Source organism: Physcomitrium patens, chromosome 4 (genome assembly GCF_059467195.1).
Source record: "Physcomitrium patens ecotype Gransden chromosome 4, ASM5946719v1, whole genome shotgun sequence".
NCBI lineage: Eukaryota > Viridiplantae > Streptophyta > Bryopsida > Funariales > Funariaceae > Physcomitrium > Physcomitrium patens.
This window is the reverse complement of record NC_143413.1, coordinates 14,974,425-15,001,702: the sequence shown is the minus strand read 5'-3', so window position 1 is coordinate 15,001,702 and position 27,278 is coordinate 14,974,425. Positions and strand designations below refer to the sequence as shown.

The 27,278-nt window shown below is 37.0% G+C and overlaps 3 protein-coding genes and 1 long non-coding RNA gene across 32 annotated transcripts; 3 read left to right on the top strand and 1 right to left on the bottom strand.

Annotated features, from left to right (window-relative positions):
* Positions 1-1,475: 1,475 nt before the first annotated feature.
* On the top strand, positions 1,476-6,522 carry LOC112281010 (uncharacterized). Of its 25 annotated transcripts, none has more exons than XM_073533206.2 (4): positions 1,476-3,502; positions 3,956-4,060; positions 4,438-4,462; positions 4,821-4,862. In XM_073533206.2, exons 1-4 carry the CDS (start codon positions 3,465-3,467, stop codon positions 4,857-4,859), a joined length of 207 nt encoding a protein of 68 aa, XP_073389307.1. In that variant the 5' UTR covers positions 1,476-3,464; the 3' UTR covers positions 4,860-4,862. The 25 variants fall into 25 exon arrangements, with proteins under 25 accessions (XP_073389307.1, XP_024372882.2, XP_024372883.2 ...); XM_024517114.3 differs by having other exon boundaries at positions 4,375-4,462; XM_024517115.3 differs by having other exon boundaries at positions 1,484-3,502; positions 4,829-5,015.
* Positions 6,523-9,177: 2,655 nt separating this feature from the next.
* LOC112280954 (uncharacterized) lies at positions 9,178-10,877 on the top strand. Its single transcript, XM_024516940.3, has 2 exons — positions 9,178-10,194; positions 10,412-10,877. The coding sequence occupies exons 1-2, from the start codon at positions 9,479-9,481 to the stop codon at positions 10,482-10,484; spliced, it is 789 nt and encodes a 262-aa protein (XP_024372708.1). The 5' UTR covers positions 9,178-9,478; the 3' UTR covers positions 10,485-10,877.
* A 5,757-nt stretch (positions 10,878-16,634) lies between these two features.
* LOC149989415 (uncharacterized) lies at positions 16,635-18,505 on the bottom strand. Its single transcript, XR_016502687.1, has 2 exons — positions 18,303-18,505; positions 16,635-17,368 (listed from the first exon to the last, which is right to left on the bottom strand). It is a non-coding gene; the product is annotated as an uncharacterized LOC149989415 (long non-coding RNA).
* Positions 18,506-19,028: 523 nt separating this feature from the next.
* On the top strand, positions 19,029-26,559 carry LOC112281310 (casein kinase 1-like protein 12). Of its 5 annotated transcripts, XR_016502686.1 has the most exons (16): positions 19,031-19,889; positions 20,285-20,325; positions 20,834-20,903; positions 21,269-21,417; positions 21,848-21,943; positions 22,392-22,462; positions 22,626-22,687; positions 22,812-22,875; positions 23,095-23,179; positions 23,294-23,420; positions 23,672-23,754; positions 23,985-24,188; positions 24,419-24,754; positions 25,419-25,480; positions 25,855-25,965; positions 26,290-26,559. XR_016502686.1 is itself a non-coding variant. In XM_090249928.1 (14 exons), the coding sequence occupies exons 1-14, from the start codon at positions 19,814-19,816 to the stop codon at positions 25,457-25,459; spliced, it is 1,413 nt and encodes a 470-aa protein (XP_090106054.1). In that variant the 5' UTR covers positions 19,029-19,813; the 3' UTR covers positions 25,460-25,645. The 5 variants fall into 5 exon arrangements, 4 of the variants coding, with proteins under 4 accessions (XP_090106054.1, XP_090106053.1, XP_090106052.1 ...); XM_090249928.1 differs by lacking the exons at positions 25,855-25,965; positions 26,290-26,559 and having other exon boundaries at positions 19,029-19,889; positions 24,419-24,646; positions 25,403-25,645; XM_090249927.1 differs by lacking the exons at positions 25,855-25,965; positions 26,290-26,559 and having other exon boundaries at positions 19,030-19,889; positions 24,419-24,646; positions 25,419-25,645.
* Positions 26,560-27,278: the final 719 nt, after the last annotated feature.

Genomic DNA, 27,278 nt, shown 5'->3' with positions numbered 1-27,278 from the left:
GAACAAGTTGTACAAGAAATAATCTAGTTTTAATCATTCTAAAAACTAATAAAATCTAAGATTTTGTGAATAATATCTACCACAAATTCTTAAATATATTCTATATAGACACTATTGATTAGGTCTAATGAACCATCAATAATATCTTATGAAAGAATTCCTTGATTATTATTGAGGTCTTTATAATTTCTTCAGATAAAATATTTAAAAAATTATTTGATATTAAAATAGGAATATTATTATTCAATCATATCACCAAGCACCAAAACTATTTTACAAGGTTAAAATAGATATCATATTGTTTGATAATAAAAATATAAAATACAAAAAAATGTCTTCTTTTCAGATCTTCATTTCAATTTTGACATCATAATAATTGTAACAACCTAATTATTCTATTTAGCAATTTTCAAATGATGTTCATAGAAATAAGTTTTTTAGTTCCTAATTCTTTATCATAGTGAAGAAAATGTATAAAAAAATTATAATTTTATGTAATAATTATTTAGAAAATATGAATATAAATATAAAATATAAAAATATAAACTTTTCATATCAATCCATTATTGCATCTTGTTTGTAGTTCTTGATTCAGATAGATGTCATTGATTAAAAATGTATATCATCTTTTGTACATTTTAAAGATTTTAAATTTTGAAGCTAACAATTATTAATTTTACATTTTTATTAAAATAAGAGATTTATTATTTTTCTAAAATATCTTTGGTTAAATTAAAATATTAAAAAAATCCATTCAGTACTTGATAGTATATTTTAGAATTATATATATATATATATATATATACATACATACAAAATCTAAAACATTTTAACATGAATTTTTTCAATAGTTTTTATTATTATTTATTATTATTATTATTATTATTATGTATTTATCTCAGATTATACAATGAAAAAATCTACCTCAATAACAACTATTTTCAACCAAATGTATAATGTTGTGAAGTGGATTTATTAGTATGTGACATCTTTGTTGTGAATGTTGTCTTAGTCAAAAAAAGGTTTATCAACACAAATAAATAACTCAGATTTAAATAAACAAGATCCGATACAAATGAACAATAAAATCCAATTTGTAAAATATTAAAATTTTAACTTCCTTATGAAAATATCAAAGTAGAACCACATTTTGTTTATGAAAAGTTCCACTCAACTATCAAGATCCTTCAAGAGATGTATTTGTAAACAGTATTCTGTACTCTTAAGATTTCAATATCCACTCTTTTTAAACACTTTATAATTGATTTCACAAAATATTAATCAGAAGAAAAACACCATTTAATTAATAAAAATAAAAATAAAAAAATGCTTCAAAAGTTTTAAAAAAGAAAGTACAGCATCATTTCTGTCACTACAATGGATTATTTAGAAAATAAAATCACATGTATGCAGTTCAGTTGGAAACAAAATCATTTTTAACAATAACAAGTAAGTTAGATTTTCCAGTGTTTTTTTTTTTTTTTTTTTTTTTTCGTCTTCTTCATCAATTCCCCCCCCCCTTTTTTTTCCTTTTTTTGAGGGGTAGGGGTAAGGGTTCTCCATTTTTAATAATGTAATGCCACCTTAAAAAAAATTGGTTTCCAACTTGGTTTGCAAAAAGAAAGCCACTTTATTATTCTATTGTATTCACCCGAACATGGCATTTTATTTGCTTAATTTCTTGCAATATTCCAGGTAAAGTTGGGCCTTAAATCAAGCAAAATATATGGCACATGATCCTGGATATAACCACCTCATTCTCACCGTAGCACAGGATTTCTTTCTTAAAATGCAAAACTCTTTGAAGCCAATAAACTGCAACCACTGGTGATGAGCACCTTGACCTCCATCAACCTTAAAACCATGAACATTTTTATCTCTCAGTGGTGTAGAAGAACAATGTTGCTTTCATCTTCCTTTTGTCTTTTTATTTTTTGTTTTTGAGTTTATTATTTTTTGGGGGATGTGAGGATGCACTATGTTGTATGCATTGTGACTTGTTATTCACATGAGTTGGAACACTTCAAAGATAAGTTTGTTTAACTAGGAAACTTGGAAACTTGTTCTGTAGTTTATGATCCATTCAAGCACACTTTTCAGTTAAGGTAGCCGACCTATTGTCACCACCCCCCCCCCCCCATTTCCAACATATAGGGTGTCCTATTTTGGTTAGTCCAGCAAATGGGTGTAACATTGATAATAAAAATAAAAAAAATTATTTCCATTGATTGGAAATAGGTCATGGGTTGGTTAAAACGATGTTTAGTTGTGAGCAATAAATAAAATTTACTGTACTTGGAATGGGTTTGAGTGAATCAATAAGTGGTAATTGTGGATTGGTTGGAGGAGGGGGGGGTGTTAAAGGGGTTATAATATCCACAAGGGTTTGTGAAAAGACCCTTTTTACTTACAAGTGTGTCAAGCTTGTCAGGGACAAAGCCAAAACACAGGACCACATGTGGGAAGTTTACTTGATTAGTAGGTGGAGGGTTAATTTCAGAGGACAATAGAGGTATGGAAAATGGATTGATTTGATAGGGAAGATCATTGTCTTGCTTTGTAGACCACCAGTTGTGGAATAATCTGAGATCCATCTCACACTATTTATGTTGACAGCAGCTACTCCAGGTACAACGCCTTTGAACTTGTGTACAACAAGCAGCTCCCCTTTCTACCCACAAAACAAAATCACCCAAAAACAGAAAGAAGAAAAAAGAAAAAAGAAAAAAAATTTAAACAACAGCAGCAACAACAACCAGCTTATCTTTACGTAAATAAAAATGATACTTTCCGGTTGAGATCAGGTTGGGCTAATTTGATGCGATTAACAGGATCCATGCATATCATAAAAATGTCCACAGATCACGCAAAACTGAGGAGCTTCCCATTCATCCAACCATCCATCAATTCAGCTTCAGAGTCAAGATAGAAATGACGGGAAACAGGACATGGGTTAAGACAGTGAGAGTCTGAAAAGAGACCCAATTGCAGCTCTGCAGCTTCCCTGCTTCAAAGAGGAAGAGATGATGAAGAAGAAGACGTTGAAGATGGCGAAGATGGCAGAGACAGCAGCAGCACCCTGCATCGGCACAATCTTCACTTGAGCTGTCATGTGATGAGTGTCTGAGAACTGGGTGACATTTTCTTTCAGCTTCTGCAGCAGCAGCAGCAGTCTCTGTAGCATTTCATCACTGATCTTGCTTGCCAAAGGGTGCCCCTCAATATCATCTCATGATGCCCAGGAGCACTTGCAAGAAAGCCTAAGCCTCAGCTGGTTTGCTTGTGCAGCTCCTTTCACTGATTCTCTGTGAGTAGGAGTGCGAGGAGGAGCTCATTAATCCGTGACCACTCACTGATGGGAAGCAAAACACCATCGTGAGTGCGGTTGGGCAATGGACGTCTGATCCTCTGCACTGGCGCAGAGGTGGTGGTTGTCATGTGGCAGCCAGGTGGGTGTGAAGAGGATGGTATGTGTGAAGGTGAGAGAGAGGGAGAGGAGAAGGTGAGAAAAGAGAGAGAGAGCGAGAGAGAGAGAGAGAGAGAGAGAGAGAGAGACTGGTTTCGCTGTACTGCCCTCACTCACCATCTGTAGCATTCAGTTGCGTTTTTGATTAATAACGGGGTTGGTAGAAACCAGTGCAGATGACTGGAACCTTTTTGCGGGCTCTCTGTGTCTTGAGTTTCAGTCGTTCTTTTCTTTGTTTTGAAAGTTCTCTTTTTCTCTCTCGATCTTGCTTTCGCTTTCGATCCTTCAATCGACCTCTGATAATCTCGTTTGGACTTAAGCTTGGTGATGCCAGGACTTTAAACATAGATTGTGACAATCCTACTGTACTGGCATTTTGAGAAAGCATTTTGGTGTTGTGTTGGCCTTAGCTGTGCTGAATGCACAACGAGTTGCAGCTTTAGTTCTTTATCGCAGGAGTTAATGTTAGCACGCATTTGGATTCCTCAGGGCTTTAGAGGTTTTTGTGAAGGCCCTGATCGGATGCATCTTGATGGAGGACATTGCATCGGTCGGTACTGGTTGCGAGGGGATTCGAGCGGATCTCGCATCTGGGTATGTCTCCTCTCTAAACTTCTATTCTCGCAAGTGAGAGGATGTGAACTCATTGTTAGTTGGATACCTAATGGTATTGGCCTCGGTTGATGCGAGTGCCCTTGCGGAGGATTGAGGTTCATGGATTTTTCCTTAGTCTTGGACGCGTTGAACAAACGTTGTTCACCTTTGGCACATTTCTTGCTGACTACAATCAGAGTTTTGTAAGGATTCTTTGCATGTACCATCCTTTAAACTTTCCAACCAACCTCAAACAGTAACCGAATTTTTGAATGTCATCTTCCGGCATAACCGAGCTGCATACTGTCCTATAGCGTGGGGGTGTCGCAACTACATCGTGCGCAAAGACTGAGTGTGATCATTTTTGGGTAGAGCAGACCTTGTGCAATATTGCGCTTGAAGGTAGGCTAACAGTGTTGCTGAGTAATCCTTTCGTGACGCTTCCGGATCAAGGCTATGAACATGGTCAACATCTAGAATCTTCAAGAGCAATACTTGCAAGACTTCGTCATCCTTTCTACATTTTGAGCTCAACTGTTCTAGGTGTTAGCCTAACTCATTCCCACTGCAACACCATTTTGGCAGTTGTAGAGTATGTACATTTGGGAATGGCTTACAAAATCTGTTTCTTGAATACGGATCCATAGTAGTCCTCAAGCTGTAATCAGAATCCACACTACTGCTTTAGTTTTGGATATATTTCTCTTTGTCGATGCAGCACTTTTGGTAGAAGAGTTTTTTAACAAGTGTTGCACCCAAGAATGCCAGGGCAAAATGGAGCAGAAACCACCCATTTTAAGGAGTTGACAAATACGTGTTCTCAACATTAATGTAGAAACCGCCAATATGTTGAAAAGGAGCAGATGCATAATGACCTCCGCACCAACAACTATGCTATGAAGCCTGTGGGAATTGATCATTTCGGGTATGAAGGGACAAGGTATACTGTTTTGCAACTGCATTTGTTCGTGGCAACCTGTACGAGTAGTTCATGGTGATGGTCATGTTCGAAGCTTAAATCGGCCTATCACTGTGGGAGAATTCTTAAAACGCCATCCTCATCACTTCGTCTGTAAGCCCACGGCAGATGGACCTCTTTACCACAGCGGCATGTTACCCTTGGACATGGAGCTTGAGGAGGGCAATATATATCTTCTCCTTCCCCTCCCCCGGTTACTCCCCCACCTCGCCAGCACGTTTCCTGACCCTCTTCCTTGCCCATGCTTCTCTAACCGAGAAGCCATGTATTTAAGCTCAAATCCAGCTCACATGCATGAGGGGAATCATGCAGAACTCAAGACTTTAAGTGAAGAACATTCGATAGGGAGGAATTGGTCCATTGTCAAGAGTCACGGCCAGTTCCTGGTGATCGCTACCAAAGTACGGAATCTTAGGCACCGAGTAGCCATTTCGAAGCCCATTAGGTCGTTGATTCGTATGAGCCAAAGAATACTCCCTGAGAGACTACTGCTTCGATCATCTTTTCACAAACTGAAGAATGAACACTCGAAGTCATCTTCATCCTCATCAGTTGTTGGGAAATCTGTGCAATACTGCACACGGAATCGGTGGAGGCCAGGCTTGGAGTGCATATCTGAGGTTGGCTCGGTCACGGGTTTGCTGCGAGACTGAGATCAGTGGCTAATGACCAATTTGGTTGTTGGTGGAAATTGTTGGAACAATAAGGTTTGCGATCGTCGTGTAATCAAACTTACGATCCAAGGTGTGTTTACGACTGGAACCTTCATCCCGACAACGATAATTGCCGTGGCCAAGACGATATGCGATCAACAGCTTATACTGAATTATCTGAACTCTTCATTTTTTGCAAATCTAGTGAATGCAGTCAAGTGATAATTATTGGCACAATTAACAGATGAACGATGGAGGTCAAAACACATCAGTTTCGAAGCTCCGGGCACCAAGTCTACAGCATCTTGGTTGTTAGTTAATGAAGGAAAATAGGTTGAGAGACGGGATCGAACTTTTCCTGCTACAATCATTGAAATATCCGACGACTGTGAGATATCTGAGTTGAACTGGTCACCTTGAATACTATTTGAAAACACGTCATGGGGAGATGTGGATTTCTCCTTCTCTACTAAAGTGGACAGAATCCTCTTCTCCAATGGAGATTCTACAAGCTCACAAATGATCAACCATAAACATACCATAGGTACACTTTTTTCTTTTTCTTTCGACACTCTTTGTATCTACAAGTATTGAAACCATGAAACATTTCGACGTTTGAATTCCTTGTACGTAGAAAAATCAGTCCAGGGATGGTATTGACAATTTGACTCTCCCTCACTTTTTCAATGCCGCCTCTGTTTCCACCAACTGAAGAACTCGTGTTTGTACCCACAAGTGACCTCTCCTGGTGAAGCACTGAAATTTTCCATCCTTTGCTTTCTTTGTAAGGTCCTTCGCATTGTAATAAACAATACCTGTGCGTTGTCTTCTGTGTCTTAGTCTATTGAAATCTCTGTTGGCCTCACACCTCCTCTTGGCATGGCCCTCAGCTAAATAGTTCTAATCCTGTGGGAGAGAGACAAAGTAAACCACAAGCCTTGAGGAAATACTGTACATAAACAAACACACAGCCTGAAATCAATTTCCTGAATTAAAACCATAGTTCCCATCCCTCCCTTAAATCTCTCCACAGGAAGTCCTAAAAAATCCAAAATCCCACCATTGAGCTCTAAGCAAAGCCTTCCAGGCTTGACTCGGCTGCAGTCATTGCGTTCAAACTCAAATTGACTTCTTCCTCATTTACAACACCCTTTATCTACAATTTGTGGGTAAGTTTTAACACACACACACACACACACATATATAGACTAATTGTGCATTGTAAACAAGAATACTTGTGATTTGAACGCAGTTTCCAGCATAAAAATTTAGTGTGGTAATGAAGGAGCTTAATGGTGAGATTCTTAATTGTTAAGTTTGGACACCACATTACATTTTTAGAGAGTTGGCATTTATCCACTGTGACTTGGATAAACACCAATATTACACACAAGAAGTGAGCGTGGCATTTTAAGTATGCACATTCCGTTGGTTAAAAGACCGATATTTTATGCTGTGAAGGATACTAGGAATTTGTGAACAAATATGATAGAACTCTCAAAGGATAATAACAAAGTAATGAAATAAAGTAAAATATGGGTTTGCTCGTTTATAAAATCTTTGATTGAAACCATCATGAGAAATTACATGAAAAGATTCCAGCAGAGGAGACAAGACTTTTCAATAATTACATGGCCAATGATAATGCTTATAAAATAGCTTTGTTATAAGACAAAGAAACAAATAAGCATTATCATTGGCCAAACATGTGAACATGGATGAACATGGATACGAGGGAACATGGGAATGAATGGATAAGAATGTCAAAAATTGATGTGCCTAATTGCACAAGTTTTTGGTATATATATATATATATATATATATTAAATTCAGATAATATTTTAATGAATATAAATATATATATATATAAATCCATTTAAATAAAAAATTATCTTTTTAATTATATTTTAGATAGAAATTGATATATATATATATATATATATATATATATCATAAATTTATGGAATATTCTATTAGACTTGTTTATTGGTCTAAAACAAGTTGTGCAAAGTTGGATTATTGAGTTTAACTTTTAAAGATTTTTAGTAAAAATATATGCTATAAATTTAAATGTATTATAAGATTATATCAACCAAAGATAAGATGCCAACTTGCTTGTTGCTAACCAATGTAGCTTTTTTCAACTTGTGCTAAGATTTTGTTTGTTCATTCTCCTTTTTTTAAGATTATATAGATATCTGTAAATGAGAATGAAATGAATATGATGTTTAAATAATTTAAAATTGATGGAAACATGACATGTACCATTAGGTTTTATTTAATTCTTTCTTTACAGACAACATCTTTAAATCCATGTTTGCACTTAAAACTCATCATTTATTATATCTATATAAACAATGGCTCGTGACTACAAACAATTGCAAAATTGTTTGTTAATCCATAAAATTACTACTAAAATATATAATAATCAATATTCTTTGCCTCAATTATTTTTGAATTAAGCCCTTTACTATTTTTATTCTTAAGAGCTTCAATACAATATATATATATATATATATATATATATATACATACATACATACATACATACATAACTTCTCTTGATTTTTTTAAATCATATTAAACTTATTTTAATACAAAGGTGACAAAATTCTAATTTCCCCAATAAAAGCATAATCAAAGATATGATTGAAATTATTTTTTAATTAATCCATTCATTATTTTCTTGAATCAAACAATCTCTCCAACTTGCAAATATTTTCCCATGTTTATCAAATTGTTAGACACCTTGTTTTACACAAAACAAGATGTTGCAACAATTTGATGTGTTTTGTGTAAATGCAATCAACATTAGCTTCTACATCTCAAATGTCATTTATGTAAAATCTCTTCCTTGTCTATCAAAACTATAAACCTCAACCTCCCACACAAAAAACAAACCAATCAATCAACAAACTACAAAAATCTTGACATAAAAATATTGGAGGACGAAAAATCCAAAGTGGGGGGGGGGAGGGATATTTCAAGAGGGGGGAATGCGAAGGACAAGAAGTGAGCCAAAGAAAAAGCGTGACGAGGGAACGCGAGGCGAGACGTGGCGTGAAGAATGTTCCCCATTGGGATCGCGTCCCCCGCGGGGACCTCGTGGGGGTCGGAAAGCGTAGACGCGGCCGTGAAATCCAGGAGCCCCTCCGCGCGTCGCTCGCTTTAGCCTCCGAATTCCACAGGTCCAGTGGATGGGCAACGCACCCAACCCCCTTCCCTTTGTTCCCGTTACTCGTGCTGGCCACTTCACCGTCGCGCTTTCCCACTCGCCTGACATCGCTTGTGCTACCTCCCTCTTTCCCGGCCACAGTTTCCTCGTTTGTCATCCAGGTATTTTGAGATTCTATCCATTCGTCGCAGTACAAGCGCTCTCGTGGGTTTCCACTTCCTGGTACCATTCCTGCGGTTTTCTTCTCAAGTGAACTCGTTCGTTCGTGTATATTTAGCTTCCTTTTAATGATGTTGCTGTATTCTTCGATGTCTTGTCATGACTATGAAACTGATTGATGACTGCTCTATGGGGACGATAGTTCTGGTTGTGAGCCTCTGAAGATTCGATCCCAGTTTAGTACAAATGCTGAACCCTTGCGAAATTCAGGGCCTAGTTTGGGCGTATAGCGTGAACTCCAAATAGAGGTTCTACAGTTGCTTGGCTCGGTTTGTGTTCTCCCTGGTTTATGTATTTGGTGAGCTTTGAATTCTTCGTGAAAGAGTAGAGGTTTGTTGTGTTTCTAGAAGTGACTGATTTCGGATCGAGCTTATTGTCACCACCACTCAACAATGAGGGGGCTGTTAAAACTCTCGCGTGGAGTGCAGCCAGTGAGAATTGTTAACGAGAATGGCGAGGTGCTCCACTTTCCGCCACTGACCGCAGTGGAGGATGTACTCCAATCCTACCCTCTCCATTTCATATGTCAACCTGATCTTAACAGTTGCTCCGATAGTCTCAGCGACCAAATGCTACCGTCCGACGCTGAGCTTCAAAGCGGGAACATCTATTTTCTCCTCCCACTGTCAAGATCAGTTAATCATGGTTCGCAATCGCCAGCATCGCAATGCCAACATCGCACCGATATTGGCTTCGCAGCGCCAGCAGATGTCGAGAAGTCAGCGCAACCGAGTTCGAAGGAGCACAGCCTCAATCCTCGTAAATTGCAGCTTAAGATACCCAGCTGTCTGATAAGAGTTCGCAGGCTAGGCTTGCAGCTTCGTCAGACCAGACGTAGATCAAGAATGAAAGTGCTGCCAGAACCAAATGCGCAAAGCACAGGTAGAGGTAAAGTGAAGCCAATTTCGTCAGGACCAACAAGGAGAAATCACTTGTGGCGTCTGCGATTGTGGGGCATGAGCGAGGAAGAGGAACTGGAACTCGCGTTAAAACAGCTCGAGCATCATGGATACATGTGCAAGCGGGAGTCCTCTGTTGGTGCAAGGTTGCCTGCAAGGTCCCCCGCGACATCTCGACCCGCTGAGCGGAAACCTTCAAAATCCTCAAGGTAGGTTTTTCTTCTACTCGGTGGATCCATGCACTCGTTTTTCAGTCAGGTTTTGCGAAGTTCGCTGCTGATGGATAAAGTTTGTAACCAGAATCTGTAAATTTCCTGCACCACAACTTGTTAAGCAATTCACCTGGTCGTCAACCTAGGAAGGCTTTCGTTTTTCATAAAAGAGCTATTTGAAATTTATTTTGAATATGGCAATCACGTTCTCCAGGATTAAAGCGGACGCCGAAACAGACTGGAACAGTGCAACAGTTGGAGTACCTACCATGATAGTGGTTTGTTGAGAGTGGACCACCAAAGTGCATCGAGCTGCAAGTCACGCAAGCAGTTGTTGCATGCATCAAACCAGTTGCGGTCAAACCAATTTCAGCTAAGGGACATCAATAGTTTTATTCGATGGAGTGAAATCACAGAAATCGCGATCCGATGTCTTGTCAGCCTTTCTAATTTCAAAAAATAGTAAGCAGATCGGTAGAAAAAATCTCGGAGACTCTAGGGAACTACTACTCTATTCAGACAACTAGGCGTTGGCACTTGCATTTGCTTTCTTTCCACAAGCAAAGCCACTTGAATATACATTTCATCGCTCAGTCAAAGAATGACGAGGCACCTTTGTAAAGATATATTTACCATTGTTTGAAATCAACACACTGGTGTACAATTCAGTTGTGACCACAGATTTGTCGCCCAGCATGCAGAATATTTCATCCATTCTAGTACTTGAGCACCTTCCGAAGAGGACCCACCTTTCAATTTGATAATGAACATTCCCCTAGATAATGAAGCCCTCCCTCTACTCACGTCTCCACTCTACTAAAGCGATTGTCTGGAATTCCCGGTGAGGGTTTCAGAATGCTCCAACGTCTATTTCATGACTCGGAATAATCACTTAAAATCTAGAGGGGAATGTCGAAAAAAAAAACAAAACAAAAACAAACAAACAAACAAACAAACAAAGACTCTCACAACTAAGACAGAAGATGTTTTCAATCGGCACTTGCTTTGACCATTTCACAAATCTTTCAGAAACTGGCAAAATTACATGACGATGGAGCAGAAAAACGGAGCTCATTCAGTCACCACCGCCTCGACTTCAGTATCACACAGCTGTTTTTTTTTTTTTTATTGTGCTAACTGCTATCTCCCAGGCTCAAGAAGCTAACACGAAAATATTAGTCTACAAATCGAAGTGATAATTGACCAACAGTTCAGATGACAATCACTAAAACAATTAAGAAATCCGCGCGGCAATCATAACAGACGGAAGCCAAAACGTTATGAACCACAGACTGTGCAAGCGTGAACTGGAAGATTGAAGCAAAAGCTGCATTCTAGAGTATCGAGCCACTCTCATCGCTTTGGACAAATATTTGTGCCTGATGAACCCCCCTGCCTTGAGGAGGCTACCCACTTGCAGTTGCAAGTATTTCAAATTCTATATTATATCATGACAATACACCAATGTTACAAGTTTTTCAACAAGTCTGACATTAGTGAGGTTGAAAAGTACAAAAATAACAACAACATTCTATTACATATGAATATTAGCAACATAGAAGCTAATCAACACAAACAACAAAAGGGAGGTGTCTACCTAGCAAAACTACTATGTGCACACCTCCCTTTATTTATTTGCATTGTTTAGCTTTTTGTATTGGTGATGTTTTGTGTTCTAAATTATTTTTATACCTTTTTAGTTTCATTAGTGTCTAGTTTGTTAATTCTTTTGTAGTAGTGGTGTATTGAAAGTATGGCACAATGGAATATCCGTGCAATAAAAAATAAAAAATAAAAAATGTGTCTACATAGTAAAAGAGAGGTGTCTACATAACAACTTCTTATTTTAGAGGATTCACAAGTGCTTATTCTAGGGTTGGTCTTGCTTCTTTGCTTCATTCGTTGATTAATACTTTTTTAAGTACTTCATCTTATAATTTTTATTAAAACAAGTCTTTTTTTTACTTTTTAGTATGTACATTGGTATTATTTTTGAAGAAACAAAAATTGCTACAACCAAATGTTCAATAAGACAACTTTCTAATTCAAGTAGCATAAAATTTATTGTGTAAATTCAAAAACAAATCTACATATAATATTTTGATTTTATTGTCATTATTTTCTACAACACCAAAAGTCCAAAAATAATCCTTTGAAGTTAAATTGCCGTGGCTAATACTCTTTACCAATGAATTTTGTACAAAACTATTATATTCCATTAAAAAAATACTTTATAAAAGAATATCATACTAATAGGGACAAAATACTAAGATAAATCATCATTGTATAATGTGAAGTCTTTTTTTTGGTTGTGCAGACTATTTTACATTGTTAGAAACATATAAGCCTTATCTTGAATAAATATTATAACATTTTTGGATTAAACTCCACAAAAATCTACAATAAAGGAACAATTTCTTTGTCTTATCTCAAGCATGATTTCACTCAATCTTGAAATGCACCATTAAAAATAAGAATGAATAAATAATCATATGTGAAAAACGTTTGAAGTAGAATCTTAATCATAAATGCTACTAATATCTAATGATTATGCATAATCCTTATAGTTTGAAGGTAACATAGAAAGTTTTATTTTCTATAAAATTATCTATATATATACATACATACATACATACATATGTGTATGAGTGTGGATTTTTATTATATAGAAATGGGCATGTTAAAAGTTGCAGCTCATCTTTCAAATTCAAACATAATAATTAAAAAGTAAATTGAAAATAGCTAAACAAAAAATATCATAAACATGAATAATAAAAATTATATATATATATGTGTGAATAATAATTTACAAATGAAATAATGTTAATATTAAGTTTAAATACACATTCTTATTTGAAATGTTGCTTTTAAAATCTTAACCCGGGCTGCCAAAGATTGGGATTAGGGCTTGGTTGATGGGGCTAGGCTGGTGGGCCCTGCCGAGATTGGGCAGGCTGCCCGACTGGTGTCGGGCAGAGTTGGCGGCGTGCCTATCCAAGCAAAGTAGGCAGCCTGGGCAGTGGATGCCAAAGTTGGAACTAGGATGAAATTCATGAATTCATTCATCCATGGGACCCAGACTGAAAGATAGTCGGTAAAGTGTAGAGAGCTACGTATCTATTATAGGTCTTGTGATGTTTAGGAATCTGAAGTGACCATTTGCAATACCCGAAGAAAAATTAGTTTAGACGTTTCAGCGGACCATCTACAGTGAGGTGATGTTGTGGGTGTTTCTCAAGTGAGAACCCTGTTTTTCTAACGGATTTTCTAAAGCTCGTAAACGCTACATGACCTGCTCAGACTGTCGACGTATCCATCCTGACAAACAGCTCGCACGCAATTATCTTCTGTCTTAATGCAAAAAAAATGGTGCAAGCTCCATTCTTCCCAGCAAGGAATCAGATATATCTGAAAATGTGTTATGTGAATCCAAATTTTGGATAATAGCATCAACAGAAATCTTTTTCAAAATGTGATTGCCCATCGAATTGCATATACCATTACCTTCGCCAAGTGCGCCAGATTGAATCTAGCTTTAGTCTCCTAAACCTAAAGGGTTTTAGATTAAAATCTGATCTGAAACGTAATTACCTCCGACAATGAGCATCGCCTACACCAGATACCAATTTGGCAACAACTCGATACTAAACTGTAGTTTAAATGATAGAGTTGTTTACTTAAGCACCTCCAACAACTGAATGTGCACCTGAGCAACAAACGAATTCCATCGGAACACACCGGTTAAACAATCGATCTCTAAAACCAAAGATGTGAAGCCACCCCCGCGATTCCGAAATATGCTATTGCAACGAAAATGTGAGCTTGATCAATTCTTTCATTGAACACTGTGGAGAAAATCAGAATTGCGACTCATTTACCTTCACGAGAAGCCCATTTTGTTCACAACAAGTAGACTAGCACAACCACAAGTGCGTAAAGCCTGAACCTAAAGGTGCCTACAACACAAATCCTCGCCAGCTCCTCCTTTGAATCAACTCATGAGGTCGAACGTTAGCAACGAATTAATAACTGACACCTAACATTTGCCACAACTGCTAATCAATGTATCACTTGCGCAGAAACCAGATGACTACTTCTGCTACTAACAGAAACAAGATTCGCTACACCCAGAATAAAACACCCAATTGAATGACCCCGCTCCAAACGAAAGGGTCGTGGTATTAACACACAATGCCACCGCAAGGCCTAAACACGCTGGACATTCCTGGCCGCCCCAAACCCCCTTGAGCGATGCGCCAGAGCAATTACACGAAGAGGAGGGACAACGACAAAGTGGGGAGCATCGACCTCGACTGCAACGTGCAGAGCGGAGCTCGACGCGGAGGTGGGATACCGCCACCTTCATGGCACCAACACCGTTGTCGTGGCGTTCTGTATGGCGTCGGAAATCACCATACGCAAGCAACAACTGATCACATGAAACGCAAGATGGTCTTGTCTCTCTCCGGTCTAAGTTATAATCGCAAGCAGTGAGTGGTCAAAAAATGCAGACGCTCGTTGCATTCGCCGAGGAACGCCACCGCCTCCAGGTCATGCTGCAACGACCCAGCAGCTGAGGCCAACGACGACATCGTCGATCGTCTTGTGGAGCAACGAAATCGTCCAACGTATTCTGAATATTGACTTCCAAATATTTATTCAAAACCAAGCGTATTATACTAAAATATTTTTTAGAAATATAATTATAAGGATGTGTTGATTTTATACTTTAATTAATTGGATTGTAAGTTTTAGTAGCTCAGACAACAAGTCTTTACATTTTTTTCTAGCAACACATCTCAAGAAACATTGATAATAATTCTTTGGTTTTTGCAAGTGATCAACTAAACAATTTGGAATCCTAACAGTTAATGATTCATTTAAATGCATACAATATAGAATCCACTAGGAAACATTAAATGGATTATCTGAGGCTTGTGGTCACTACTATCTCTCCAGTATAAATGTTGTGTAATTCAAACATAAAACGAAATTCTTGGGCCTACTTCAAAAGATGACCAATGCAAATTATTCTCCATGTCTCATATCCAAATTTCATGTAATGTCTTTGTTGAATATGCAATCCAAAGAGCATTGTCTTACACACATGCAAATAAATTTTATTTATCTTTTCTTCATATTGGGCCATAAATCTCTCATAAGGTAAATTCTCAAATCAAATTGAAGTTATATCTTCTACAAAAAAAATATTTTTAAAAACCAGTTGTACTATTATGTCATTATCAAAATATTTACAGTTCAAAAGGTAATTGTAATTTTAATTTTAATTTTTTTTGGATATTTTTGCATGAAATTACACGTTAATTTTTTTTTTCTGTATTATCATTTTAACTTTTTCATTTTAAAAAGGTGATAATTTTTTTTTAAAAAAATTGCTCAAAAAAAATGAAGACATGACAGAAAATCAATTAATAATTTTCTCATTTCAATTTTGAATTCATCAAATATTAGATTGAAGTATCTTAATCCAAGAGCTTAAATTCATGTGTGTAGATCATTTAATAATTCTAAAACGTAAGGCAAGTACAATTTAAAATGCAGTTCTTTCAATGAAGCTAAGTCTAAATCCAAAGGCGGTCTTGCTTGTGTGTGTGTTTTTTAAAACTAAGTTAGTTAACATAACAACAGCAATATGATTCTCATTCCATTACATATGAGACTATTGAGAATACATAGATTTACTTACTTCCAATGTGTTTGTTTGTTATTTTCTTTATTCTTTGAAATATATATATATATATATATATATTCATATATATCTTTTATTAGTATAAAATAAAATAGAGGATTTAATCTGATATCATGTATTACAGTCTTTTATTTTTTTCTTTCAACCCCCCCCCCCCACACACACATAAACTCTATATTTGACTCATATCAATAACACAATTGCCAATTAGCAGTTTTTATATTTTATTTTAGCTCCTTTCGTGTACCAACAACTCAAATCTGTGCTATTTATCAAAACATTTAATATGCATAATTACACTACAACTTGTATGAAGTATTTAGGGAATGATTTAAAAAACTAGTTTGTATACATGACAACCAAAATAATACATCATGTATTTTTATAACAGTATTTGAAAAACAATCTACTATAAATAAATGATTTATAACATGCCTAGGCATATATAACAGAATGTTATTGAATGATGGATTATATATATATATATATATATATATATATCTTCTGGTTCATTTTCAGATCTTATGAACTATGATAGAAGCATCAAAGAATTCATAAATTGATGTAACTAGGATTATGACTTTATTGTTTGTGACCCATTCAAAGATTTGAATTCGTGAGGCAAATGTGTTTATTATGGAGTTTTTAAAATTCCAACTAAAAAAAAAATAACATGGCTTCTCTATTATTCTAGATTATTATTACTATCCCAAGGGAGGCAATGAAATAATGAAATGATGGTGTGTAGACAACATGGATGTCAAATAGTGTGGTGGTCACACCACCAAATACAACTAAGTCACAAATCAAAGAAAGGTGGCATTGAAACTTAGTTTGCCTCTAATGTTGAACAAACTTATTGGCAATATCAAACCCAGAAATCTTAAAATGTATCAAATAAGAACCCATAAATCATGATATTTGATTGAATATTGATGTCAAGAGCTCTTTGTATTTGAAAAAAACACCAGTTGTAAGGAACATCAGCTACAATTTAGTGAGAGCATGTTGCTTTTTCACACTTTCATGAAAACATGCACATGAAATAGAAACTATTATTTTATCCATAATTGTAAGAAAAGTGGCTCACTGCATGCAATCCCACAACATTACACATAGCAATCACCCAACACATGCAAGAATATATTTATATGCATAGATGTATAGACTGATTACAAAATAATTGCATCACGTACACTACAGCCACCAGGGAGGATACCTCAAATTGTACAAAAAAATGAGTATGATCTGTACATACATACATTCATTCATACATACATGTGTGATATGATTTGTCAATTTGTTTGATTACTACCATCTTTTGTTTCTGTATGATTTTTTTTAATGCTGAAATTGTTGCAGGGGAAGGAAAGATAGAAGTAAAAAATAAAAAAATGATGGGAGGTTTGTGACTGTTTTACTTACAATTCATTGTCAATCCATGTGTTTCAACTGCATCACCTTTGCAATTTGAAAATCAAATTTAAAATGAAGTTTGTACATTTTACTTACTTTGAATTAGGTGATTAAATTATATGTTAGTAGCAGAAAATACAAAATAAATAAGATCCACTAATTCAAGTAGATTCAAGTGTAATAACATTTTAATTCAATCTGAATTATATATATATATATATATATATATAGATGTTTGTGTGTGTGTGTGTGTGTGTGTATGTGTGTATACACATATATACACACACAACATATTTTTAAGTATATGATTTTTAAGTATATAATAGATAAAAAGGTGCATTTATTATAATAGAACACACAACATATTTTTAAGTATATAATAGATAAAGTATGAAATATACAAATCACAAAAATAAATGATTTTTTAAAATTGAATTGTTAAATACTCCACAACTTTTGATTTTAAAGCTTTAAAAAATTATAATAATACAAATTTAACATTGAAATTAACATGATATTAACAAATTACATGTGCATATTCCATCAACATGTTTTGCAAACATACCTGAGCAGAGTGCTAAGCCATCAAAATATTTTTTTTATATATTTTTTAATGTTCTTAATATAGTTACAAATCAACTTGTATTTCTTGAATTATATATATATATATATATATATATATATTGTAAAACATAGACATACAAACATTATCTATTTGTCTGTTAATCATTTACACACAACTATCCAAACTTTTCAGCAAATCAAGACAAGTCACTCAATGGATTTGGAGTGCATGGACTGTTTTGTAACATTTGTTTTGTAGCATTTTATTTCAACTAATTTAATCTCAATTTGTTTGTTTGTTTGTTTTTGTGCAAGAGCATAATTGCATGTTCCAAAATACCCCCCATGCAACAAGATTTATTTATTTATTTTATTGATTAATTTTTAGAACCTATTGGATGACACATTTTCTTACCAATTCCAAAATCTTGCAACGAAGTCTGAAAATCATTGTATTGTTTTTGTGAGCTTCATGTAATGATCCATTCCCTGCAAAATGGAATATAATAAAAGATTTTTGCAACATGCTTTTGTGCGATATGCAAGAAGCATGAAACGGGGATGCTTCGAAGTTTAAATAAGGAAAAAAATATATAGCAAATAATATTTTTTTGCATGAATTGGATAAAGCAACGAAAAAAGGAACTAAATACCCAAAAAATCCAGAACTGTTGCAAAGTCGAAATCGAAGATGATGTGAACCAGATCTTCGCATCCCCGCTGATTTCTATATCTTCTATGATTCTCTTAGATACGAAGTTAGATCTGACGTGCCCTTGAGCCGAGGACACGTCTGTATCTAACAACAAGACACGTACAACCAACAAATACTTACTATCTACGAAAAGGAAAAGTTGCATCTTCGAGTGACGCGACTCAGAAGATCAGGGAAATCTAAGAATCGGGGATGCCCCGCAAGAGAAGGCCGACTCAGAGAAGAGAGCGAAATAACATAACTAATGGTTGTCCGGCCTGGGAAATCCAGCATCCGGAGTAGATATTCCAAGGTATGGGAAGAAATGGCGGCTTTATCTAGGAAAAAGAAAGATGGAAGGGGAGGGTATGAGATTACAGAGGGATTGGGCTTGGGAGGTGACCGGAACGAAAGCCAGAGGGGAAGCGAGCGAGCGAGGAGGAGGAGAGAGAGAGGGAGAGAGAGGGAGAGAGGGAGAGGGAGAGAGAGACGAGAAGGTTGCAGGCCCCTCTGCAACCCTAGCTTACATCGCCATTTCTGTGAGGACTCATATTCGGAGGACATCGGGGAAGTGCTATCTCCACGGTTGTACGGAGGAACGGCCACCGAGGGAGGAGGCTACAGACGAAATTTGGTGGAATTCGGGGAAGGGACGCAATTGTGAGTCGGGGTTGCGTGAGTTGCAGAGTGGAAGAGGGGGAGAGAGGGGGAGAGGGAGAGCGAGAGATAGATAGATAGATAGAGAGAGAGAGAGAGAGAGAGAGAGAGAGGAAGAGAAGAGAGGGTTGGCGAGGGTAGAGGAGCGTGCGGGAGAGTAGAGATCGTGAGGCGGGAGCTTGCGGGGGGTGGCGTGAGGTCGGAGGTCACACCCGGATGTTGAGGAGCTTCGTATGGTCACGTTGATCGAAGGGTAAAGGTTTGGTTGGGAGGAGGCAAGTGGAAAGAGGGTTGATCTTTGTAGGGTTTGAGAGGAGGAAAGTGGGAAAGAGCAAGGGTGGGGAGATATCCTGAAGACAGGTAGCGAAGACAGGAACGGCTGTGTGCGAAGTAGGGGAGGCTTTTGGAGTCAGGAGGTGACTGCGGAACGGGGAGTGGCGAATAGGGCAGGTGCTTCAGTGACTCACTGTGAGTCACTTGCAGATTCTTCAGGGCGCAGCATGTGACTCGTCGCCGGGTGCTTACCAAAGAAAGAATTTGTACAGAATAAGAGAGACACAACGGCGTCGTCTTCGATGGAACCTCGCGTTGGCAACAAGTATCGTCTTGGTCGGAAAATTGGAAGTGGTTCCTTTGGGGAGATCTACTTAGGTGAGTTTTAAGAGCACCCTGAGATGTTCAAGCGATGAAAGGCGTGCCATATCCTACTCAATACTCTATTAGCATGTGTAACCTGAGCTATGGCTTCAAATACTTAGTTTGTCGCAGTGATGTCGGGGAGAGCAATTTGCACGTCCGTGTTTTTTGGTCCGAATCGATGCCTTTTTGCAGCGATTCTTCACATTCTTCCAGATCTGATTAGCCGTGCACCTTGTTGTATCGATATTCTTAGAAGCCTCAGCACGTTCTCGTTTTCTACGAGTGCAGTGTGTTCATTTCTTGCTTTCAGCTGTACGGTTGCCTTCTGGTATTCACGTCAAGGTTAGACAGGTAGTTTTCTGGACAGCCAAGTGCCATTCATCGTTACTAACATGTCATGGTTGCAGGAACCAACATCCAGACCAATGAAGAGGTCGGAATCAAGCTGGTACGTAAACTAGTCATCACCATAGAATCTCGCTATGTGTTTTCATGTCTGACCGGACTCCTTTTTTTTTTTTTTTTTTTTTTTTTTTTTTTTTTTCTTCTTCTTCTTCTTTTTCTTCTTTTCTTTTCTTTCTTGATGAATGCGCCTACGCTCTACGTTCTGTAATCATGTACGTTTCCAATTATAAGCCGGAATGTACCGAGCACTGTGTTATGTCTACATTCCTGTCGAAGTCTTCACCGTATCGTACCGGTTGATAATTTTTGCTTTGGAATAGAAAGATATGTTGTTCCTAGTTACTGTGATATTGCCGAGGTTGTCTTGACTGGTATATCATATCATGGAACGATGTTTCGAAATCCAATTACTGCCATTCTCTAAAGAATAGCGGATTAGGTTTTGAATCTCGGGCAGTTGTTACTCTAGTGTCTTGATCTCGCTCGTTGTAGTAAAAACTCCGTTTTCATGAAGTTTTCAAGGCTGACAAATCTATCTTGATACTTTGCAGGAGAGCATCAAGACAAAGCATCCTCAGTTGCTCTACGAGTCCAAGTTGTATCGAATCCTTCAGGGAGGAAGTAAGAGTTGCACATTTTTGTACTTGTAGCTACAGGATTAGATTTTTTGATTTCATTGCGTCATTTGTCTAATGAATAAGCGTGTCATCTTTTTGAGTGAGTGCAAATGAGGAATAGTAAATGAGTGTCACTGCCTGCTATAATATTAGGTTCTTGTTTATGTCCATACTTTCCATGAACTGTGGTAGTTAATTTGTTTGATTTTTTTTTTTCAATAGTTGTGACTTTCTATGAGCCCTGTATGTATATTTATAATATTTTCTGTTAGGATGGTTTTGCAATCATGCCTTGTTCAAATTTTTCTGCGATAATTGTCCATCACGATTTCAATGATTGTGTTATTAACTGTTTTGTGCTCTTTATAGCCGGGATTCCGAATATAAGATGGTTTGGAATCGAGGGAGACTACAACGTATTGGTTCTTGATCTTCTGGGACCAAGTCTTGAAGATCTCTTCAACTTTTGCAGTCGGAAGTTTTCCTTGAAGACGGTCCTCATGCTCGCAGATCAACTGGTATGAAAATTTTTGACATATTTCAATTTTCCCTGCCTATTCTAGTTCCTGTGAATCAATTATTGAATAGTCTAGTGATATACGTCCCAAGCAATAACAGATCTTGGAAATACTTGTTGGGCGACCGATTTGCTATTTTCCGTCGTTGCTGTCGTGGAATAGTGAACAAATGGCGTCTTTTTAGACGACCGGGTGCTTTAGAATTGCATTGTACTCCTCATTGTTGATAGGTCTGTCTGGTTCTTAACCTTAGTAATCTGTACCATCCAGTTATGTATCTGTCTGTGCCATGCTGAATTTTATATGTTTTCCGCTTTTTGTTTCTGTGTATTGTTCGTTTTGTATTTTAGTGTTTTCGTTTCTTCCTTCCACTTTAATGATACCAGGTTGTTAACGAAATGATGCCCGTTCCTTTCCTGCATGAACTCAGATCAACAGAGTAGAGTACGTTCATGCGAAGAGTTTTCTTCACAGAGACATTAAGCCCGACAATTTCCTGATGGGACTTGGCAGGCGAGCAAATCAGGTTTTCACTGACACTCTCAGGGTTGATTATTCTCGGAAATGTCTGTACTGTTTTTAATCAGATTTTTGAAGAGTTGCTTTTTCTACACTAATCTCGTTCTTCGTAACTTTAAGGAGAAGCTTGCGCTCTTGAGGTTGTAATATCTCTACTTCCATTAATATTTCTATTAGAAGCAGCAGCACCTGAAAAAGTAGTAACAGAGTGTTGGTCATGAGGTTATGATAGGGTTGATTGGCTTAAACATTTCGGTTAGGAGATGCTATTGTGTATGAACTGCATCTTCTGTCATATCTATATCGGTTCTTATCTTGAGTGTAGCTTGTTGATGTGTCAGTGAACAATGTTTTACAGAAGTCAGCTTTATTTTGTTTTGTTTTCGTGTGTATCGTATTCCAGAATCTAAATGTGTTCACATGTTCTCATTTGTCATTTATGATTTTGTGTTCAGGTTTACATTATTGATTTCGGTCTTGCAAAGAAGTATCGCGATCCCTCCACTCACCAGCACATACCTTACAGGTGATTTTTCACCTATATTATTGTGTGCTTTATTCTGGGACATAATGATGTATGCATGTATCTACAAATGTATGGCATTCCTATCGTGCTGTATCGTCTATATAGATCCTTGCTGTAAGCCTAATGACTGACATATGTTTTTATTTTAAAAATTTTCTTTTAGAGAAAATAAAAACCTCACTGGGACTGCACGATATGCCAGCATCAACACCCATCTTGGTATTGGTAAGTGCATCGTAGATATTTTTAATTTTCATCTTTGGCAAGTGCTTTCCTATAATGCGATTCATCTTTGGTGTGTACTTCTTAATGTTGTGCTTGTGTTTAAGTCATTTCTCCTTGTTATCAGAGCAAAGCAGGAGGGACGATCTTGAGTCTCTTGGATATGTCCTTATGTATTTCTTGAGAGGGAGGTAAGTTATCTTTTGGTGTTCAGTCATAGTCTATAATTTGGATTACTCTGTGTTTTTGGAATGAGGTGGCTGCGTCCATAGTCATAATTTCTCGGAATGATGGAAACGAGAAGAACCTATCACTGCACTTCTCGAGAAAACGACGTATAGATGCCGTTATTTCATAATTTTCAAGAAAGCATAGTTACTGGTTTTGACTCTCTTGTTTTGCGGTTGCAGTCTCCCTTGGCAGGGGTTGAAAGCAGGAACCAAAAAGCAGAAATATGAGAAGATCAGTGAGAAGAAGATGTCTACTCCCATTGAGGTATAAATTCTTGATTCCCAACAACCCCTACGAAAAGTTTCAGTGAGGATCATGTAATGGCATTGCAGGTTATGTATGGTTTCTCCTCATGTTTGCCTGTTGGAACCTACGCAGGTTCTTTGCAAAGCTTATCCATCTGAATTTGCTTCATACTTCCACTACTGTCGGTCTCTTCGGTTCGACGATAAACCTGATTACGCGTACTTAAAGAGAATCTTTCGAGACCTTTTCATTCGTGAAGGTAGGAGTTATCAAGTATATAACATCATTTGTTATAGCGTTACGATTTTTCGTGGGTGTAGTGTATTTTGGGTCACTAGAGTTTTCACGGACTACTGCAATTGACATATTTCAAATTTTGTTTTTTTTTAAAGACTTAGTGTGAGATTTTTAAGAGTTTACATTGAATGAAGGAATTTGACCAAAACTTTTTCTTTTTCAATGCTTATGGTTTCTTATTTTTGAAATTTATTTTGTTTATTCCTGCCTCAGGTTTCCAGTTTGATTATGTCTTCGATTGGACAATCCTGAAGTACCAGCAATCTCAAATCGCTGGTGGTCCTTCTCGTGCTGTTGTATGTCCGATTCCTGTACACCTATGAGTTATATTTTTGATATTCTCGAATAAAGTTTGTTGTTTTACTTCTCTGCATTTGTTAATGCAGTCAGCTTGAGTCATGTATGAAATGCTGCAAAGTTGGTTTCGTTTCTCATTTGTGTTTATGTTAGACCCTATGCTTTGTTGGATTCTATTATCATCTAAGCAGTTCTTTGTTGATTGGACTATTTTCCCTGTCCCTTTCAGGGTGCACCTGGCGGATCAAGTGCTGCAGCAGCAGCAACAGGAACTGCAGGAGATCGGCCAGCGGGAAGTCAGAACCCACAGCGGACTTCCGAGCCTACGGATTCCATTCGACGTCGACTAGGGGGTGGCTCTAGTGGAATGAATTCATTAGACGCACCAAAACATAAAAGTCCTGGTCCAGATGACGGCGCCACAAAGGACACTGTAAGAATCTCGGTTCATCTGTACTGTTGGTTTTTTGGGTCCATGGTGACACGCCTTCTTTTTTCTTTTTTTTTGTGTTGTTTTTGTTTTGTTTTTGTTTTGTTTTTGTTTTTGTGTGTGTGTATGTGTGGAGGGTTTGTTGTTGACTGTTGTGGTAATGGTCTGGATCTCTTTAGGTTTTTGTTTTCCCATTCATGCCTTTTACTTATGATGTGAAGTGGATGTATCAGGCTCTTGGGGGTTTAGCAGAACCAGAGCGCGTGCATTCTTCTCCATTTGTGCGGGGAAGCTCTTCATCAAGGAGAGCTGTGCTTTCAAGCAGCGCTAGGCCAGCAGGATCAACAGAAGCTGTAAATGGTTCACGATCATTGGCTAGCAAAATTGGCCCTACCAGCTTGCGCACATCAGGAGGAATGCAGAGGAGCTCTCCAGTGGCTTCATCGGATCCCAAGCGGACGGTATCTAACCGCCATTTGCCGCCTAACTTGAGGAATTATGACGCCGCCTTGAAGGGAGTTGAGTCTCTTTCTGTTGAAGTGGATCAAAGCCAGTAAAGTAGGCCCCAGGTTTGTGGTTGGAGGGCAGAGCTGTTCGCCTGTCTCCTAAACCCAAATCCCCCTTTTGTTATGTAGTCGAGAGTTTCTTAATTTAGGAATAGCTCTGATTGAAGATTTTAATTTTTTTGCCTTAAAATTTGATCTTTTTCTTTTAACCTTACCTATGACTTGGGTGACATTTCATTTCGAGGTTGTAGTGACTTTTCTTTTCGATAACGAAACCTTTTGTTCCACTTTTGATAGCTCTGAATTGTCAATGGTGTGACAGTACGCTCACTTAGTTTTGCAGAAACCGATAGTACGTTCCTTTAGCCACTCTTAGTGCTTCACTAATCTGCTAGTCTTCTGCCGCTTTATATATATTTAATTATTTATTTTTCCGACCTATGACGGATTTCACCATGAAGTGGAGTAACGAAGTTGTTACTCTTTGGGTTCGCGAATCGTTACGTCCTTTTTCTTACGTCTTTCTGCTGCGAACATTGGATGTGTGATTTGGTCAATTGTCAACAATGGGGTTATTCCGGAGTAATGCCGTAATTAGGGCAGTCAGTCAACTGACCAGTATCGTGTTGAGTACTAAGTAAGGATATTTAGCTGAATCGATTCTTTGTTTGCATGGCTTGGCGCATGTGGGCATGGCTTACGTCTGGGCAGCCTGGCGGTTGTGCAGGGTCGAGATTCATATGCTGGAAACTTCGGAAGAAATACTAGTTCCTCTCGAATCTCAAAAGAGTGAGCACATTGGCTGAAGCTGGGTCTGAATCTTATTTAGAAAATATTGCAGCGTTATCTGGCCTTCGCATCAGCTGTACTTTGTGAATCTGGCCTTGTATTTGATATTAAAATCAGGTCTTGTATTTGATATTAAAATCATGTAGATGAGAAAGTTCAATTTTATGGGCCACTGTCACCTTTGTGGATTATCAGAGGTTATGTTATCTGGTTTCATTCTTGGACATGTTCGCCCTCATCCGTACAGTAGTGAAGTGGTTGAGCTTTAAGTTAGAAAATCCCATTGCAACCTGTCATTATCCAGAAATTGATTGAGGGGGTTCTTCAGCCTTCTGTGATAAAATATCTGGATATCGTACTGGATTGCTGTGCAGGCCTTGAAAATTTGTGGCGGCTCGTGATTATAAAGTGATTAGCTGCCTGAGCGAATATTAGTCGACAGTGGTGTATATTGGTTTGTTAAAGTCGTAGCAGGTTTGCATCAGGTGACTTTTTTTTTTTTTTTTTTTTTTTTTTTTTAAACTTACCTTTATATATTATGTTTTTGTGTTTTTTGTGTCCGCTCTCTTAATCGTAGTTGAAATGTGAGTCAATGCTGACATACTTTAATATGTGCCCAGTTTGTAAGTTAATCGACAGGGGGACTCAATTCTTGAATTTGCTAAATGTTATTTCATCTACTCATCACCGTCTTACAAACCGGAGTTACCTGGTCAATTTTGTCAATTATTCGAAGTGTGTAATTCGATATATAGACGACTATCTAGTTGTTACTGTAATTTAACTTTTTGAATGTCCAACTCTCATAGATATGCCCCACTGGAAAGAGGATGTCTAAAGTTGTTTGGAAAACCCTCTTTTGCAAAGGGATTGGTGCTGGCTAAGCGTAGCCTTGGGGTAATTTCAAATTGCGAAGTCACATGTTGCGTTGATTTTAAATTTAGATGGGTTGATTTAATATTCCCTATTAATAAATGTTTATTGGTTTTTTAGATAACTCAAAACATATGTTGAAATAATTATGAACTTTGAATATTTGTCGCAATATCCATATATAAAATATTTATTGTTAACAAAAATTGTTTAAGTTTGGTACTTAGAATATTAGAAAATACAATTATCTAACATTGTAAATGTGTGAAAGTGTAATATCAAGATACTAAAAATACTTCAAATTATATGAATTTAGTTGGGTTGTCATAAGCAATTTTTTTTTTTTTTTTCTTATTCTTTACTCTTCTCTTGTTGTAGCATGGCATGATTACTCAAATCTTATGTTTTCGAATATTTAATCTGTTGTGGGAAGGTTTTCTAGAAATTAACCCTTTTTAAGCTGATTGTATCTCTACAAACGTTTCCTTCCGATCCTTAAAAAGTTTTTCCATATGTGTGCTACAAAGCATAGATGTCCTACAATGTAATTTAAAAATTTGTGATCCTGAGAATTAACTTCTTCCTTTACAAAATAGCCACATAGAAGGTATTCTTTATGATGGGAGTTTTATGAAGTGTAATTTCCAATTCACTTTTCTACTCTCATGGTTCTCTAAAACCTCACATTTCAAAATGTTGCATATGTATGTATATATATATATATATATATATATATTTCACAGATGTTTATAAATTTCATTTGCAAAGTGTAACCATGACATTATGAGTTGCAATTTCTTATTAGATTGAGTCTAAAGAGCTGAATAATATATTTGTTTCAGATAAACATACATATTATTCTATTTATAATTGCAAGTATTATTTATTTCTAATTTACTTACTATACTTATGTAAGTATGTATGT

Coding starts and splice junctions, on each gene's coding strand:
- LOC112281010 (XM_024517098.3), top strand. CDS start 4,988: ATGAAGGGACAAGGTATACTGTTTTGCAACTGCATTTGTTCGTGGCAA.
- LOC112280954 (XM_024516940.3), top strand. CDS start 9,479: ATGAGGGGGCTGTTAAAACTCTCGCGTGGAGTGCAGCCAGTGAGAATT. Junction 10,195..10,411: donor AAACCTTCAAAATCCTCAAG/GTAGGTTTTTCT, acceptor CACGTTCTCCAG/GATTAAAGCGGACGCCGAAA.
- LOC112281310 (XM_090249926.1), top strand. CDS start 19,814: ATGGAACCTCGCGTTGGCAACAAGTATCGTCTTGGTCGGAAAATTGGA. Junction 23,180..23,293: donor AGATGTCTACTCCCATTGAG/GTATAAATTCTT, acceptor GAACCTACGCAG/GTTCTTTGCAAAGCTTATCC. Junction 23,755..23,984: donor GTGGTCCTTCTCGTGCTGTT/GTATGTCCGATT, acceptor TGTCCCTTTCAG/GGTGCACCTGGCGGATCAAG.